The sequence below is a fragment of the Caretta caretta genome, chromosome 6 (assembly GCF_965140235.1).
Source record: "Caretta caretta isolate rCarCar2 chromosome 6, rCarCar1.hap1, whole genome shotgun sequence".
NCBI lineage: Eukaryota > Metazoa > Chordata > Testudines > Cheloniidae > Caretta > Caretta caretta.
Genome location: NC_134211.1, coordinates 75,776,666 through 75,794,419, shown reverse-complemented (window position 1 = coordinate 75,794,419; position 17,754 = coordinate 75,776,666). Strand labels below are relative to the sequence as shown.

At 38.9% G+C, this 17,754-nt stretch overlaps 1 protein-coding gene across 5 annotated transcripts in view; it reads right to left on the bottom strand.

Annotated features, from left to right (window-relative positions):
* MEIS2 (Meis homeobox 2) overlaps window positions 1-17,754 on the bottom strand; it is a 184,068-nt gene that overhangs the window by 124,784 nt on the left and 41,530 nt on the right. For 3 of the 5 annotated variants that reach the window (XM_048855810.2, XM_048855808.2, XM_048855809.2), the window contains exon 8: window positions 5,425-5,570. In XM_048855810.2, the coding sequence (XP_048711767.1) occupies window positions 5,425-5,570 (146 nt within the window). Of the gene's footprint in view, window positions 1-5,424; window positions 5,571-15,986; window positions 16,089-17,754 lie in introns of all 5 variants that reach the window. The other 2 variants (XM_048855806.2, XM_048855807.2) reach the window with 1 other exon arrangement.

Genomic DNA, 17,754 nt, shown 5'->3' with positions numbered 1-17,754 from the left:
AAAGCAATATAGATTAAACTGCGGCTTTGCCACAAGCCTCGTGTGGTGTACTGTGCATAGTTGTGCTGCCCCAGGAGCAGAACTGGAGTCAGATTGTGACTCTGAAGTTCCTCCCGCTCCCTGCCCACCTGCACAGGTGTATCAGCCCCATTGAGACGGCTATCCTTCCTGCTCCATGATCACAGATGCAGGTAGTTTGCACAGTAGAGTAAAGGAACATCTTACACTCCTTACTCTCCTGCCTGGATGTAAAGGAAAGGTCACAATTTCGTCCTGCACAAGTACTCAAATTCAGCAGAATGCCCATAAATCTCTCCATTGTCTTGGTCTTGGCCCTCACAGCCCCAAGATCCCTAATTTATTTGAACAAATGTCTCTCAGTTTTTTGTATTAAGTTAACAACTATGTTCAGAGTCCAGCACAAACAGCTGAGAGGCACTTCTATAGCAGGGGCCTGGTGGTGTATTGAAGTTGCTTCGCCACAGTTTTCTATAAATGGAGTCTGGTTAATTTGGGGTGCCCCAAAGAATTATCTTGTTATTCCTCCTCAAAATCCTCACTCACCGATCCTCTGCAAATTGATATGATCATGATGAATGGGAGCCACTTATGAATGGGGGAGAGTGAATATTTGCTTTTCAGGCTTACTCAAAAGTGCTAAAACTGGCTTTGCTCAGAGGTCTTCTGCTCTAAGACCAAGTGTAGTGAAAATGTCTAATACATACAGAGTCTCCATGACAGGTTTCAGAGTAGCAGCCGTGTTAGTCTGTATTCGTAAAAAGAAAAGGAGGACTTGTGGCACCTTAGAGACTAACCAATTTATTTGAGCATAAGCTTTCGTGAGCTACAGCTCACTTCATCGGATCCATGGAGACACTTGTACAAGTGGTTAGGTGATGTACTCATTTAAACAAGATATGGGCCAGGGTGTAATCTCAGGTACATCAACATAAATCCAGGCTAAATCAGCTGAAGTGAATGGATTTACTCTTCAGTAGATGTGACCTGAATTTGGCCCACAAACTTGACAAGTTAACTATTTGGAGGGAATTAATGTGTTTTTCCCACAATATCAGTTCTTTTATTCTAGACATCATTTTAGTCTGATTTATTTGATACTGTTTTTAAAAGATATCATAGGCCAGAGCCTATTTAAAGCTGCATAGTTCCATTAACTTCAGTTGAGCTATGCCAATTTATATCAGCTGAGAATGTGACCCAATGATTCACAAAAGGAATTTTTTAGTGTGCATACTAAAGGTGGTATTTTTGTACCAAAGACAAATATATACTTTTAATTAAAATACACATTTATAGGTTTGAACAAAAGGAACAATAGCAAATTAGAACTTGAACAAAAGGGATCACTCCAGATAAGTGTCACAAACATAACTGTATCATCTGTTTTACCAGCACTACACCAGAGGGAAAAAATGAGCATAGTGGATGGACTAAAAGTGTAGTTCTTCATTCTCTTTGCTGAAGCAAAGGATGAATTACAAAAGGTACAAGACCATGGAACAATGTAATTACTTCCTTTATGACTACATTCAATTCTGATTATGTACATGTATTTTTCAAAGTCCTCTCTACCCTTTTAAACTACAGCACTGTTTTTTTTTCCCCAATGGTTGCTAATAAGAAAACCTTTAGCTCAAAATTGATGTGAGCAAGGGGTGTCTTTGTGTCTGAGCACTTCCTGTTTTCATTCCATGATCAAATATGTTCTTTGCAGGGCAAATAGGGAGCACTTGAGGGAGGAAAGCGAGATGTCTGAGAGGCTAATTGAGTGTACTAAGGGCTCCTTGGCATGGAGGAAAAGGAGCTTTCCAAAGCTATGAATAAACTCCCGGCTTGGGTCAGATTCTTGCTGTTTCTTTTCTTTAACTATCTTTGAAGTCAAATAAAAACAGCCTTAATGTCAGGTTTACCTTTCTGATATCATAATCTTTATGTACTATTGAAAAGCTTATTCTACCACACTAGGATTTCCTTTACTTTCTCAAACACTGGACATTATCCAGAAAAAGCATACACATTTCCAACCAATTTATCCTCAGATCTTTTCATCTTCCTGTCCCCTTGTAATTCCAAATGTAAGACAGATCCCAATAACTGAACTGGGAAATGACAGAAATTTCTATTCCTTACATTTTATTTCCATCAACAAAAACATGTGCGTGTATCTTATTTCTAATATAATTAAAGTTCCTGCAAAATGGAAAAGGTGACAAGGTATGAAGGCAATTTTGAAAGCCACAGTCTGCGGGATACATTAATTCTACACGAGAGTTCAAGCACCTGTCTCTTTTCAAAAAGTCACTCAAGCTTGTATGAAGAAGCTACTCAATTTTTAAATTAGGTTATTTTAGGGGATTGTAAAATAACTGAATATTTCATAAAGAAAAAAAGGTAACATTTTCTTTAAAGAAAGGTAATAAATGAATACAGTTAGTTAGAACTGAATTACTCTCCCACTACATTTGACAGTCTAAAGGAATTTGGGAGCTTAGTCAATGCTGTAAGAGATAGACTGGAGTTGCTTCTTCCAGGAAAACCAAAGGTTAATGATTTTCGTCATATTGAGACTAACAGCTAACAATTGCTACAGTTGGCCTTTAGTTTTTTATTTGTCCTCTTGAGGTATTCAGACTAGGTGACAATGGCTTGCAGTTGAGAACATATGTAGCGAGACCCCTGTGGTTTATGGAAAAAGTTGTTCCACGCTGGTTGGGTGTTTGAAAAAAAAAATACAACCAGAGTTCTTTTATGTTCCTTTCCTTAATGAATGCATGAATGTCAAAATGCACCAATGTCCCATTCAAGGGGCAAAGCCTAAGCAGCCCCTTCTTTAAGAACACATCCTGAGATGTAAAATACATTTGCTTAACAAATTAAAATAATGAGATAATTCAATTAGTTTCTTTAGAAAGAAAGAAAGAAAGAAAGAAAGAAAGAAAGAAAGAAAGAAAGAAAGAAAGAAAGAAAGGTACATCAGGGGATTATTGTAATACAAGAACAGGTCATACAGCACAAAAGAGGGACAAACCAATTTGAAATAAGGTTAGAGTAGTAATGAAGGAATGTATATTGAATCATGGACTCCTTTTGTAAAGAAATTTACTTGAAACAATAATTTATACATCATAGATTCCCTTTGCGATAGAGCTGGCGTCGCACTTTGAATGGACAAGCTAATCTGAGAAAAAGTGAGGGATATTTAGAAAAAAGATTTCTCTTCCTTTGCTGCATGCATTTATGGCAAAAACCTTTCTGAATTTACATTGCACTAGTCAGGGGTCTCCATTATCAGTCTCAGGTCTGAGAATTACAGCACAGTAAATCTTTCAGCACATGCAAACTCATTAAAGCCTGGAAGGTAAAAGGTTTCTTGGTTTTGGGTGTGTTTTTTTTTCCCTCCTTCCTCCAGGAACATCCTCATCAAAGATGCTGAACTTCCTCAATTCATCTGGGGTGAAGGAGGTGGCAGAGAATGGAGGGGGTGGATTTCCAAAAAGCAAAACTGTGAGGATTTTTCTCAAGATAACCGAGAGATAGCTGATTGTTTAGTAAGCATGTGTTGAATGCTTTCAATGCGCACACAAGAAAGAAAGGAAGCAGGGGTAAAAAAAACAAGAAATTGAAAACTTTGGTAAGAGTTAAGGAAATGAACATGCAAGCTTGTGTGAAAGAAAATGGATTATTTGTGGCCGGTGGTTTTAGCTGTTTCCCCTTGCTGTTTCAGTAGCCATACTTTCCAGCTAAAAATGAAACTCCCTCCCTTCACACTCACTCGAATTCCAAATTAAAAACATTTTACAGGTTAGTAAATCTCCAGCTGAGGTGATGTAGCAAAGAACAGCTGTGAAGTAATTTTGATAATGATGAGAATAATAAGCACATGGCAAGGTTCAGGGCTTTGCTGTTGCAGCTTCAGTGCTCCTGAATAGATAAAAGTGATTAAATACTCCTGATTATCCCTGACCAATATGTAATGGATTTACAGCCCTTTCAATTAGTCAGTATTTGCTTAGGACTCATTATTTTGTCTTTGGTTAAGTAATCAGCCCAGAGACTCATGTTCTGTCTAATTCCTCTGAGCCAAGTGGGTACAGGGCACCTGACCTTTGAAATGGCCATAGCTGGAAGGCAAGAATAACCACTACTCCAGCAGAGACACTGGCTATTCTAGCTAATCCTGACCCCACAGGCCAGATCAATGCACCTTAGTTTGCTACTAATGTCCTTACATCAAAATGATGGTTTAGAAATGTGGATCTATTGCTCTCTCCTCCCCCACCCCGCCCCCGCCCCCCATTAGCTGTTCTACCAGCAGAGCAGTTCAATAGTCACTACCATAAATAAAAGGGGTACCTTGTCCTGGAATCAAGACACTGTAACTAACGTCAACCACTATGGAACTGTATAACTTTGGTATTCACAAAGAAGCTCTTATGTGAGGTAGTTAACCATGCTATTATCTTTTTAACCATTAGGCCAAACAGAATAGGTGAGAAACAATTTTATAGGAAGGGGTGAAAAAAAATCAATAATAATAATCATCAGTGATCATTTTACCATTTTCTAGCATTTCCATCTGAATAGTAAACTATAGGAGAGTTACCAGTTCTTCATCAAAAATGTATGTTGATGTTCAAGTGAAGCTGTAATAGTCAACAGAACACCAACACATAAAACCAGTTGCAAACAGGAGCATAAAGCTAGATTGTTACTAAAAGTGTTGCTTTTTCACGTATTTAATCTCTTTCCCCCAGAAGAGAATAGGGCTAGCTTTTAAGATAATGGACTTGAATAACAGCTAAAAAAGGTGTTTTGATCTCTGTTTTACAGAACAGAGGAATTAGAGAACCAATAACCCATCTATATTTCTCATGTAAACTAACACATGACAAGTTTGCAAGCTGCTTCATGACTTCTCTAGCATCCTACAATGTTTGTTGAAATACCTGCATTGGAGAGTATTACTTTCCTTCTAAAACATATGAGGTTTGTTGTAAACAGAGGCCAACAATAACACAATCCAGAGGGTAGAGTTACTCAACCCCCTTATTAGTGTCCTCATATATATACTATATTCTAAATGTAGAAACCCCTTTTCATCTTAACAACACTTTGAACAGTTCTCATTACTGGAATGTAAACAAAAAATGGCTGCCTTCTGCTCTAGTGTTGTTTCATGCTCACATCTTATGATGTATATTCCACTTGTCATGATTACTAGACTGAAATAAATTAAATAAATAAATAAATAAGCTTCTAGAAAAAATAAAAGTGATCATTGATCCCTACTATCTTCCCAAAAATTATGGGGACAATTGATTTCTAATAATAATGAATAAACCTCATCAGGCATGTGAACAAAAATCTATTCTTTATGTTTTTATTCTTTTGGTCTCTACTTACTGTGAGATGCTGGAAAAGCCACGCTCTCATGATATTTGTAGCTACTTTGGGGAAAATGCCTCTTTTCTTCTGACGCTTTTTGTCCTTGTCTGGATCATCATCGTCCCCTGTACCAGGTGAGGCTACGCTGTTGTCTAAACCATCCCCTAAAAGAAAGAACAAAATAAGGGGAAGGAGACATAATAAACAAAACATATAAACTAAAAGGTATCGTTCATTATTGGGAAACTAATGCAGCTTTATTTTGATTTGATAGAACATCAGGCACATACATTTTCTCATTAAATATGATTGCTGATACAAATGTGTAAAAATTAGAAACCATGTCTCTCCAAATACTAATTTTGCGTCTCACACAAGCACATATCATTAATTCAATTATAATTGTGTGCTTGACATAGTGCAATAGCTCTTTGTCAATTACAGGATTCAATGTGGGAAAACCTGCCACAAGAAACCCTATTCACTGTAAATGCATGCCTACAACCCTACTGAATACATACTGTATATATTCAGCTTAGATGTTCTGTAGTCTATATGTTCTAGGCCTTCTGCATAGGTGCTGTCAGATCAGCCCCTCCCCATAACTATCACCTCCCTACACACACACGCTGTATACGATCCTGCACATAGCATTTGCATGACATGAAAACTTCTACATCTCTGCATCAGTGATCATTATCATTAAAAAAAAATGCACATCAAGGTAGGGTGCTCACTTAATCAGAACTTTCCATCAACATCTTTCTCTTCTGTGCTTTTCCCTGGCATTAATTGTGCATTAGCAAAAATCATTTACTTTTAACAGTCATAGTTATTTTTTCTTGCCCTCCAGCAAAAATGCCTTGAAAGCCTGCCTGGAGGGCATCTAAATTATGTATCTGAAAAACTCTTCTGGCAAGGCATTGCAGGACCCCTACTTTCTTAAAATTCATACGAGCACGTCTTCCTGTTTTTGGGAAGGCATCAATCAAGAGCAGCAATATATGCCATATTCCTACATTAATATTTGAACTAATAACTTTTAAAAAAGGAAAGAAACAAGATCCGACTTGTGGCATAATCAAATGCAAAATAAATGAAGAATACTGGGACAGCACTGAGACTTTATAGATTGCTATGTTTTCCTTACACATCATTAGCCTGGAGCCACACGAAAGAGGAAAACAGAGAAGTGGAGAGTTTATGCTCCCTGCTGGTGTTTAAGAAGCTGAGGTCCTGGAAGGACATCTGGGAATTGCGCTGAGACGGTGGTTTTTGTAATTTAAGAATAGACATTCATTAGCAGTAAATGCCATAAATCCCATGCTAAGTAAAAACCTTGTCCAAGAAAGCCTAAAACAATAAACTCTGTGCTCAATGTAGCCTGAGCTAGACGCTCCATAGCTTCCTGAGGAATGCTATAGATCCACGAGCTAATTCCTATAGCCTCTTCTAGCTCTTTAGTGCTACTAAAACAAATACATTACTGCTACATATAGACCATTTACTTCAAAACTTTTATTTCAGCTTCATCTATTTCCCGCGTGTCCACTCACCCTTCTTCCACCACCTCCCCTTGCAAAAAAAAAAAAAAAAAAACCAACAACCCCACAACCCTCCTGGACCAGAGAAATGGAAAAGCCACAGCAAAGAGCTGGCAGATTAATTTTATTGACATTTCCATTTTCACTGCAATGTGATACCCTCCATCACATGGAAGAGATGACCCTCACTATTTACAGACTGACAGGCCACTTCATTACAACCACCCTGCCCCAAGGCAGAGCAGCTCCCTTCCATCTGCCCAAACACCAGAGCAAGACCCTGAAGTCGCGGCTCTCTTTTTTGTTGGCTTCTGTTAGTGATAAAATAAAGGTGAGTCAAATGGGTGCAAAAATAATCAAAAGAAATGATGCCTGGTCCTATACAGTGTTACAAACCAATTACTTTTGAGAAATGGTGGTTATTCAGAATGAACTCCTTCCTACCAGGCTGTCCCCGTGTCTCCCACCCCTACCCCTACCCCTCGTGTGCGTGTACACACACACACACCCTTTCCACTATGCCAAGGAACTGCTGCAAGGCAAATTCTCACAAACACTAATGGCTTCTGACTGCTCCTTGGCAACCCCAGCATTTTAACCTGGGTGGATGTGCTCTCCAAAATACAGACATTGGAGCTATCTCATCAGCTGTTCATGTGACACAGATGGAGAGTGGCTATTAGGAGCCAGGCAATGGGCCTTGGGGATCTGAGGTGCTGTACTGTAGCCTCAGGCAGTTTTGAAAAGCAGTACCCGGAGATGCGGGGGTGGGGGTGGGGGGAACAGCCACACTGAAAGTGCAAGTTTGAAGTCAGTCAGTCTGTTTGTCTGTCTATCGTCTAGGTAAAGATATCTTTGTCTCCATATGTAAATGCTAGGTGTGTATGCACATACTGCATGTAGATATAAAATCTTTCCTTCAGTCTCTCTGTCCCTTTCTTAGTACAGAGACATATGCACACTGTATATACACATATATAAATGATCCCTATGCCTCTGTAGACATACATGGGCGTGTGTGTGTGTGTGTGTGTGTGTTTGTGTTTAAACAGCTGAAATCACCAATAGTCTTAAAGCATCATTTAGACCTTTTGGAGAGGTTGTGACTATCCTTGCTTTAAAAGGCAAATAATAGTGCAGGAGATGAAAGTTCAGCTAAAGCTTGCAATGCCTTTTCTACCTAATCAATGGTATAAGTGATGAGAGACAATGTTTCCTTAATCTCTCCCCTCACCCCATGAAAGGAAATTTAAGTATAGCACCTCCAAATTACATCAGTAGATGAAAACTCACTGTAAGATTTGTGTTCCTAGATAACTGAGTTACAGAGGGAAAAAAATCCCACAGACAAACCAACCACAACTGGGCATTATGTGCAAACTAAGGGGTCAGTCCTGCAAATCCTTACTGCCCTGTGTTTGGTGGGGCTACCCACATTAGCAAACACGACACTTAAACAGCTACTACATTCAGAATGGAATATCTACTTCTTAGATATTGATTCTGGTTTCAGTTACACTAGTGTAAATCAGGAGTAACTCTGGTGAACTCAAAGGAGTTACATCATCACTGGTGAGATCAGAAACAGATTTTAGATCCTTTAAATCCTATCTCAGACCAGATTAATTGCATTTGAAATACTGTTTATAAAAAGGAACTATATTTTAATCATTTGAGGGTCCAGTTCCACCATCCTTAGTGCATGATTGGTCCCACTGATTTGACCACTCACATACCAAGGTACTAGGCAACATGCATAAGAATGGTAGAATCAAGCCTCAAATGTTGGGAAGTTGCTACAATACGTATGACCTCAGTGGAGTAACCCTGGATTTACACTGGTTAAACCGAGACCAGATTTGGAGCCACTGTCTGTCTCTTTATCCCATAGCAGCAAAAACTGTTGGGGCCAATAATCCACTGCCTTGCACAACATGTACTCGTTTACCCCTTTGTAGAGAGAGTGCAACATAGTGTTTTGCATTCTCTTTGTACAGGGGTAAACGACTACACAGGGTCCAAGTCAGTAGAGAAAGAGGCACAGTGCCTTACTTGCTTACATTGCATACATTACATTCTAGATTCTAAGCGCTGCATAGCACCCTCAATAACACCCACGGGAGGGGAACAGAGCACATGGTGTAAAAGGCAGTGGAATATTGGCCCCCATGTTTTTTTGCTGTTATGGAATAAGGAGACAGACAGTGGGTCAAAATCTGGTCTCAGTTTCACCAGTATAAATCCAGGGTTACCTCATTGAGCTAGTATGCATTGTTACTGTCCTCAAATGGAAGAGTTTGTGGAAATGACAGGGATCCTGGAGGTTAGGGACATAGCTCCCAAAGCTCACAGGCCTGAGGGATCACTGGGAACTAACAGTTCCAATTCTGCAGAGGGACTGCCTGACCACACTGCTGTTGACGACCCTCTCCTTGGCAGTACGTCTTACAAGACTCTATGCTGTTAATATTCTGCCACCCCAATTACCCCTATACTGTTCTCCTCTCCACAGGGAAGGAATAGGGCAGAATTGGAGTTAATGTCGCTTAGAGAGCTGTTCCTATGGCATCTGAATAGGATTTTCGAATTTCATTGATGCACATGAAAGATACCAAATTGTTACTCTAAGGAAAATGGTAACCCCACAGGTCCAAACTCCAGAAGCAGTTCTATTGCCACTATCATAACTAGCAAGGCAGCCAGAAAACTGTTTCTGGCCAAATACGTTGCAGACCTCAGCATCTGAGTTTCACCATCATCAGGCAAGGCAGCTGATAGCCATGTTATTGTTGAACAAAAGAGAAAGGATACACCTCAACTAGGAGAAAAAACAACTCACCATTGTACTAAAAATAATGCAACTACTTTAACAGGTACGAGTTTTAGAAAGAAAAAACAAATGGTGTATATAATATAATATAGTGCAGTGCAGATGCAGTTTTTTATGCAAACTCTGAGAGATTGTTCAGGCCCAGTAGTTTAATGGAGGGGAAGTTCTGCATGAAAGTCATGTTTGGGAATTCATATGCACACACATTTGCACTTGCCATTACTTGTTTAAATTTATAAATAGAGCTCTGGGTGCTGTGCAACTATTATAAACCAAGGTTTCAGAGTAACGGCCGTGTTAGTCTGTATTCGCAAAAAGAAAAGGAGTACTTGTGGCACCTTAGAGACTAACCAATTTATTTGAGCATGAGCTTTCGTGAGCTACAGCTCACTTCATCGGCTGCATACTGTGGAAACTGCAGAAGACATTATATACACAGAGACCATGAAACAATACCTCCTCCCACCCCACTCTCCTGCTGGTAATAGCTTATCTAAAGTGATCACTCTCCTTACAATGTGTATGATAGTCAAGTTGGGCCATTTCCAGCACAAATCAAGTATCTCAATGGATCAATAAGAGCAACCCAAAACAGAAACAAACTGCCTCTCTTCCAACTACCCCAATCTCTTGTCATATGGAAAAAGCCTGGGAAACCAGAAGAGTCTTATGGTATGCTCCGAAGTCACACAACAGGTGCTGTAAGTGACTACGATAAGAGGAAACCCAGATCCAGAATCAAGGACCCCTTTGTCAGAGCACCTCATGTACATCCCACTCTTGTTTAAACCACTGGGCTCTTGGCTTGAGTGCCTCAGTTGATCACAGCTCTTTTACAGAGCTTTTTTAAAATTAATCATCCCTGTATATGTTACTCAGTTATGTCTCACAACACCTTGCGGAGTAAAAATAATTATTAACCCCATTTAATTGATGAGAAAACTGAGGCACAGTAAAATGATGGACTAGATGGTACCTTTAAGGTGCAGCCCATGGTAAGAAGGCTCTGGGAACTCCTAGTATGCTGCATTACTATGCATCTTTATGAAGTACATTTTTATTCCCCCGCTGCATTAGTCCTGCTCTGTAAACAGTATGAAAGGGGGATGGGGTGTGAACATAGCCCCACCTCTTTGTGCATCTCAAGTAATAAGACCTTGGACTTTCCAGAGTACAAGGGCTACAATTTCTTTTGGCTCTTACACAGTCCCCCCAAGGATGGTGGGAGGAACATCCAGGTATTTTTCTAACTGTGCACCCAACTAAGGGCCCTTCAGAATGTGAACCTGCAGTGACTGGTACAAGATCACCCAGAAAGTCACTCAAAGAGCAGGAATGGAACTTAGGTTTCCTGAGTCCCAGTGTGGTGCCTTTATTACAAAGCCACCCTTCTTCCTCCCTTAGTGGCATTTTAGTGTGTTTCCCTCAGTAAGGAACAAGCCCCTGTTTGCGGGATGTAGTTAACTATATACTCCCTTGAGACACTTGGCAATGGGTGAAGGAATTACATATGTCGAACTACAGAACACTAAAAAGAACAGCTATATACAACTGTATATAGAAAATGGAAAGTATATCACTCTCTTAGCAAGCTAAGAGCTTGAAGGAACAGGGGTTCTGTCTGAGGCCCTGTGGCAGTAAGAGGGAACTGGAGAGGCATTGACCCCACAGCCTATTATACGCTTGGCTGCGAGCACAAGGGGACACATGATGCACATGTGGGTCAATATACACAGCTAAGAAAATCTTCCAGCTCTGACGCATGGCGTGCATGTGCACCCATGTTTGGAATGCATATAGAGACCCTCACTCGAAAAAGAATTACATGTGTCGATGGCAAAATACCCAAGGATATACTGAACACCCCAAGAGGGAGAATAAAAGATGTTGAATGTGATATTTTCTGTTCCTGGATGGGTGTCTTTCTTTGTTCTTTACATTCTATCCCTTTCAGTGAGGCATTTGTTATAAATATTCACTTTGTTTACTTTAGGGAGGGGAAAGATGTTTCAGGTATTTTTGAGGTTTTCTGTTGTCTTCATATGCTATTGAAGTTGGTGGTTGAAGAGATCCTTCAGAAATAACTTCTGGAATTTTAATTTTTATCATATTTTCCCCTTTATTATTTTCCTGGCTCCCTTTTTTTTTTTTTTTTTGGAAATAAATTTGAAATTAAGAGAAAAGCAGAGGTTGGTGTTTTTTTATTTAGTATCAGGGGTTTTTTGGTGTTCACAACTATCAGCTTTTAAAGCTGATGTTTACTTGTGAAGTGAATGCACAGTTGCACAAGGACTATGGTTTAAACTAAAATGCTGATCAAATATTTGTGTAGCCTTTTGTTTTGTGAGAAGGCTTATGTTTGCTGGGATAAAAATCGAGAGATTCATGTTTAGTACTTTATAATCTAACATTTTTTCACATCAGGTGGGGAAAATATTCTAATATAGACATGGGGAACTGTAAGGAAACCTGCTAATTACTGATCTCTCTTACCATCCTGCTGTGCTAAACTGTCTGGACATGTTAAAGTGAAATTTTTCTGTGATTTTCGAGTGACTAGTTCATGGCCCACTGCCATGGAGTGCAGGAGGAGAGAAGAAATGCTTTAGTTTACATGCAACATTTACTGACTGTGTGGGTTTTCCGACATTAAAGAGGGGACAGTGACCCATGCCACCTTTTTCACACTCAAAAGAGCACTGAAAAAACAGTCTTCATAGGCTTACCTCAGGCTTCTCTGGCCCTTAACACCCTCCCCCCAGGGTATGAGCAGAAAGAGAAAAAAGAAGGGATTTTATGCTCTTTCTCTTCAACTTTTCAGGCTGTATAAGCAGCATTTAGCAAATTCAGCCCCCAAATGGCTCCAAATGCTCTGAGCTGCAGGGGCTCATCCTTTGTTAGCCTCCCTCTATTTACACAGGATTTACGCAGGCTCTCCACTGAAGAGACCACATGTTTCTGACAGAAAGCACTTCCATTCACACCACATCAGGCAACAGGATTGTAACCACTGCAGCTTCACGCTGACCTGAGATTAGGGATTTCAGCAACATTGAGATGGTAACAATCTGCTAACTAACAAAATTATCCATGGAGAACTCTGCTGCTTACTCCAGTTTAAACTACCATGGCCAGATAGACGAGATTATTTAAAAGAACAATTTAGAACTAGCAACTGTCAAAAAAATGTAGGTCCAGTTACAAATAATGTACACATAAAAACATGATGTTAGAAGGAAAATCAGACTGCAGCTTGGATTAAAACCACTTCACCCACTGGCTGGAGACATAAAGTGTAAAACCAGACAGATGGACACATATGTAAATGTGGCTGCATTTTTTTCCCTGGATCTGGCAAGTTAGTATAGTAGTATAGTTTAAAAAATTATTTTCCATAGTATTTTTACTTTGATTAACAGATCCGCAGCAACATCCTTGTGGTGTTACAGGAAGAGGCTCATTCCTGTGAATCTGCTTGCTACGAACACTGCCCAACAACCAAACTGTAATTACGAGACCTTTCTAGGCCCCACCTATAAGGAGTCAATCTTGAAACCTGATATCACACTGGTAATTTTGATTTTAACTCAGTTTGGTCAGTCAGTATTTCTGTGCCAAGGATTTTCAAATTAAATATATACATACACAAGAAAAATGTTTGTGGTCATGAAACTTGTGGTTTCTATTTAACAGTCCTTTCTCACAGGGCAATAGAAAATTAGATTTTTAAAAAGTTTTGTTATGTTAATGCAATGAATTGCTTTGGCTCTGCAGCAAAGAACAAAATTTACTTTTGTAATACTCAATAACACATACATGCATCTGATAAGCACATATAAAAGTATATAGTATATTATAAAGTTCTGCACAGTACATCATAATAAAGCTCTTTTGGGCACTCTAATGATTCATTTTTAGTGATCTCTCAAATGCCCTTATCCACAGTTAACACTCAGATTTTATTAAGGAGGAAAGCAGGGACAAATGTCCACTTAAATCCCAGCTCTCAAATTCAACTCTGCTTGCACTGCACTACCTAAAGCTAAAGCTTTTTTAATGTTCTATTCACCTCCCCTGTGTGGCATTTCTGCTAACACAGAGTTCACAATCTTTCAGCCCCAAACACAGAAGGCTGCTATCTTCAAGTCATCCAAGGAATGTGCCAGATACTATCATCTCTCCTTCAATACAAAGAACCAGAGAGAGAGAGAGACCAAAAGAAGACCATACTGATCAGGTTACTAGTGTCCAGAAAGCCTTTCCTGGAATGCTAAATGTTAATCTTTGAACCAGCAAATGTTATAATTAAGATCCTTGAAGCTGAGGAAAAAGCTAGCCTGAGAAGTTAACAAAGGTAATACATTTGAAATTGGGGGTCTCTTTTGCAGAGCTAGGGCCTGGTCTTGCACTCCTTACTCTGGCAAAACTGCTACTAAACACTCCTTATTCAAGCAAAACTGCTATTGACTTCAGTAAGAAGTCCAGGATTAGACCCTGATCTTGTTCAACCAAATGGAAATACAGGCACTGCACGAGTCCTAAACAGAGACATATTAATATTTGTGGTTTATTATGATTTATGATTCTTTTCCCCTCAAAAGTGAAACTCACTGGTGTGGAGAGAAAGTGCTCAGTGACTTTGTTTTTATACTGTTCGTTTGGTATTTTTTCTCAGCACAAATTGTGAAATTTATGCATAGGTTTTGGCACCTATATTGGAGGAAAATATTATTAAATTATTGTCTAAGTATTTTGACTGCTTTAGAGTAATTACTTTAAAGTAACTGAATGTAAATAGCTATTATTCTGTTTAAATTTTTAATCATGCTAAATATTGTTACACAAAATGTCCTGCTGCTGCTGCCTAAATGGATTTATCTTTAAATTGCTCCTTTTTTATATCCTTAGTGTAATAATTGTATCATTCTCATAGCGCAGTTAAGAATACTAGCTACAATCTCTGAACCAACAAGTCATTAAAGAATTTGAAGCAAAAAAATAGCCCTAACTTGTTTGCAAAAAGTTTTCAGTTCTTCTTCAAAAGTTCATTTTACTTTCTCCTGCTCCTCCCCCCACAAGTTCATATTGTTAATATTCAATTATAAGTGGGCTATTATTTTTTGTTTTAGTATGAATAAAATTACCTCACTCCAGTACAAATTAAGAAGCTTTATTTGTTTTTAAGTAACTATCAACTTCTATTTCTGATGTCTTAGTATCTCTGTCATCAGTAATATCAAAGAATGTGGGCAGAATAAGTGCAATTAAAATCCTACCTGTAGCTAAAGTTACCTCATTATGTTTAATGTTACCTCATTAATATTTAAACTTTAACAATTTGCAGCTGTTGTGCATAGATAAAGACGTGCTCTATGCATCTTTAAGTAGATAATTTCTAATACTCAAAACTGTTCTTCTTCATGAAACCATACAAGTAGTTTCCATAATGGTGAATATATATATCTGTTCTTTACAAAAGAAAATTATGCTTTTGAACATCTTCATCTTTCCCACAATTTTTATAAAATTCAAACAATGGAACATTTCAATGACATTTCCTAGACAACACTGATAAACAAGCAGTTGGATACAAATGCCATGTTTTTAAATAGTCATCCCTCTTATTGCTGGTGCCCAATAATATTGCTGTAGTTAGTGGTCTATCAATGTTCCCATTAGAAACCCCTATTTGTAAGGGTTTATTACTCAGCTATAAAAATTTGCACTAGCTGAAATGTCACATAAAAGAGCTCAGCTTCAGAGCAATTTTTAAACCATTTTTTAAAAACCTGTTAGGACTGAAAATGTAATATAGAAATTTACCCCTTAAAGATGATTTCCTCCCCGCCCCCCACTCCTTAAACTCCAAATACTTCAGTTATTAAAAGGACATTTGTCAGACTATGAGTCAATAAAGTGAATTAGCCTCTTTTGAGATTTACAACAAAAACTTAGAATGGGTGAATATTAAAAGTTTTTAAAGTGGCAACCGTGCATTAATAGGAACAAGTTATAAAAGCTTTTGCCATGCACTCTCTATGTATAAATGGTATACAAATGTGTATTTAATTCATAATACAAATAAGAGAACTAGTCTTCATACACATTCACAGCAGATACCCTAACAGCACCAAAAAAGATGCTTCCTGAGAATGTATATTAAGAAGAATACAAAACAACTCCAAACTTTGTGTGATCTTACATACCATAAGAGCTCCAACACTTATGCACAATGGGGTGGATTAACCCTCTGGGTGCTGCGGACATATATATACACCTCCTCCTAAAGTGTTCATTTGGTTGGCAGTCTGGAAAATGCCAGAATGCGAAGGGTTAAGTTGGAACACTGACACTCTGCTTTTGTAGGTTTAAGTTAAACCCTTTATACTTTAAACATTGTTTTTGTGGTCTAAGTAGTGTACTATTTGACTCTGAATAACTTAGGGCCTGATCCAAAGCCCGCTGAAATCAATGGAAAGATGCCCATTGACTTCGGTGGGCTTTGGATCAGGCCCACAATTACTCTGGGTTAGGAGGCCCAAAATGTTTCCAAAAGACTGATTGATAAAGTATGAAATACATATCTCAACTGCATACATATATCAGATATTTTAAAAATGGTTACCAGAGTAGGCTAAAATATGCGTTATATAAACTAAAGACTTTTAAGAACAAATATTAAAAAACAGAAGCATGTAGTGTCTGTTCATTATTAACTACTTTGGAACTAGCCTCAGACGTGAGGGGAGATACAGCTAAGAATTCTTTAATTCACATAAGCTATTGAGCTAAAAGAAGCAGGTTGGCAGATACAGGAACACTGATCAACAAGGTTTAGTTGGCTCACATTTATAACCACTTTGCTGGTTAGACTCAGAACCAGGGCACCTTCCTGCTGCTCAGTAAATGTATTGGATTATTTGGGCCAGGTGTGGCAGAAGCAAGAGGGAGAGAAAAGACCATTGAGCCCCTCCACTAGTACTCAGCTCTGGACCTCCTTTGAGTAGTCAGCTGAAACCAGCACAAAGGAATGACGTGTGACTTGGTGGAAACACTAGGAATTCGTGGATTTTTGACAAAATCCTTCAGGGAATTGGGGTTGGAAAATGAAAGGCTGGGCAAAAGAAGGGAGAGAAAGAGAGATGTAGGGCACAGGTTTGTTTTAATTTTAAGTCTATTTAAAAACTCATGGCTCAAAGCAAAGAATGACAAAGCTACTCCGGGACTTGGTGCTCTGCTGTGCCATCCCTGAACCTCAGATGTGATTTTGAGTCACAGCAGAGGTGGTATTTAGTGCCTGGGACAATGGAGTGACTTATGTCACATATGGCCGCTCTATGTGATTAAAGCATGGGCTTCAAAAGAAATCCTATTAGTCCCCTTCCTACAGGGCAATGTTGGTTACGCAGTGGGGCTTCAAGTGGACAAAACTAGGTGACTTGTAGAGATTTCTCTTTCCTAAGTTTCAAGGGGTTAAAAGTGAGTTTGCTCCCAAAGGCAAGCTTTTCCTGGGTTCACCTAGCCTATGAGAGAACTGACATCTATGCCATATGAGCAGATCTAAACCTTACCAACCAAGTAGCAGTCTAGGCTAAATAGGCTGATGCAGCAAATTTGCAGATCTTGATCACACTAGGCAAGGGAGTCATTCTTCTAAGTGATAAAGTCAGTGAATGCACTCTTGAGGAGATAAAAAATTAAGTACCAGCTGACTTTGCACCATTTGAGTGAGGTATTCATTGCTGACCCAGTACAACAGAATTGTCATGTTCTGACACCAGCTAGGAATCACTGTAGAAGTGGTCAAGTCTGTTTCTTTATTGCAAGACTACTTATAAAAGCAGCTTATCAATTGGTTAACAGTGCAATTTTCAGCTTGACAATGCATAGTATATATTTATGTACTGCATTTGCAAGGAACTTTATACAGCCCCCATGTCCCCCTTAAAAAACTCATCATAGTTCTCATTGTCA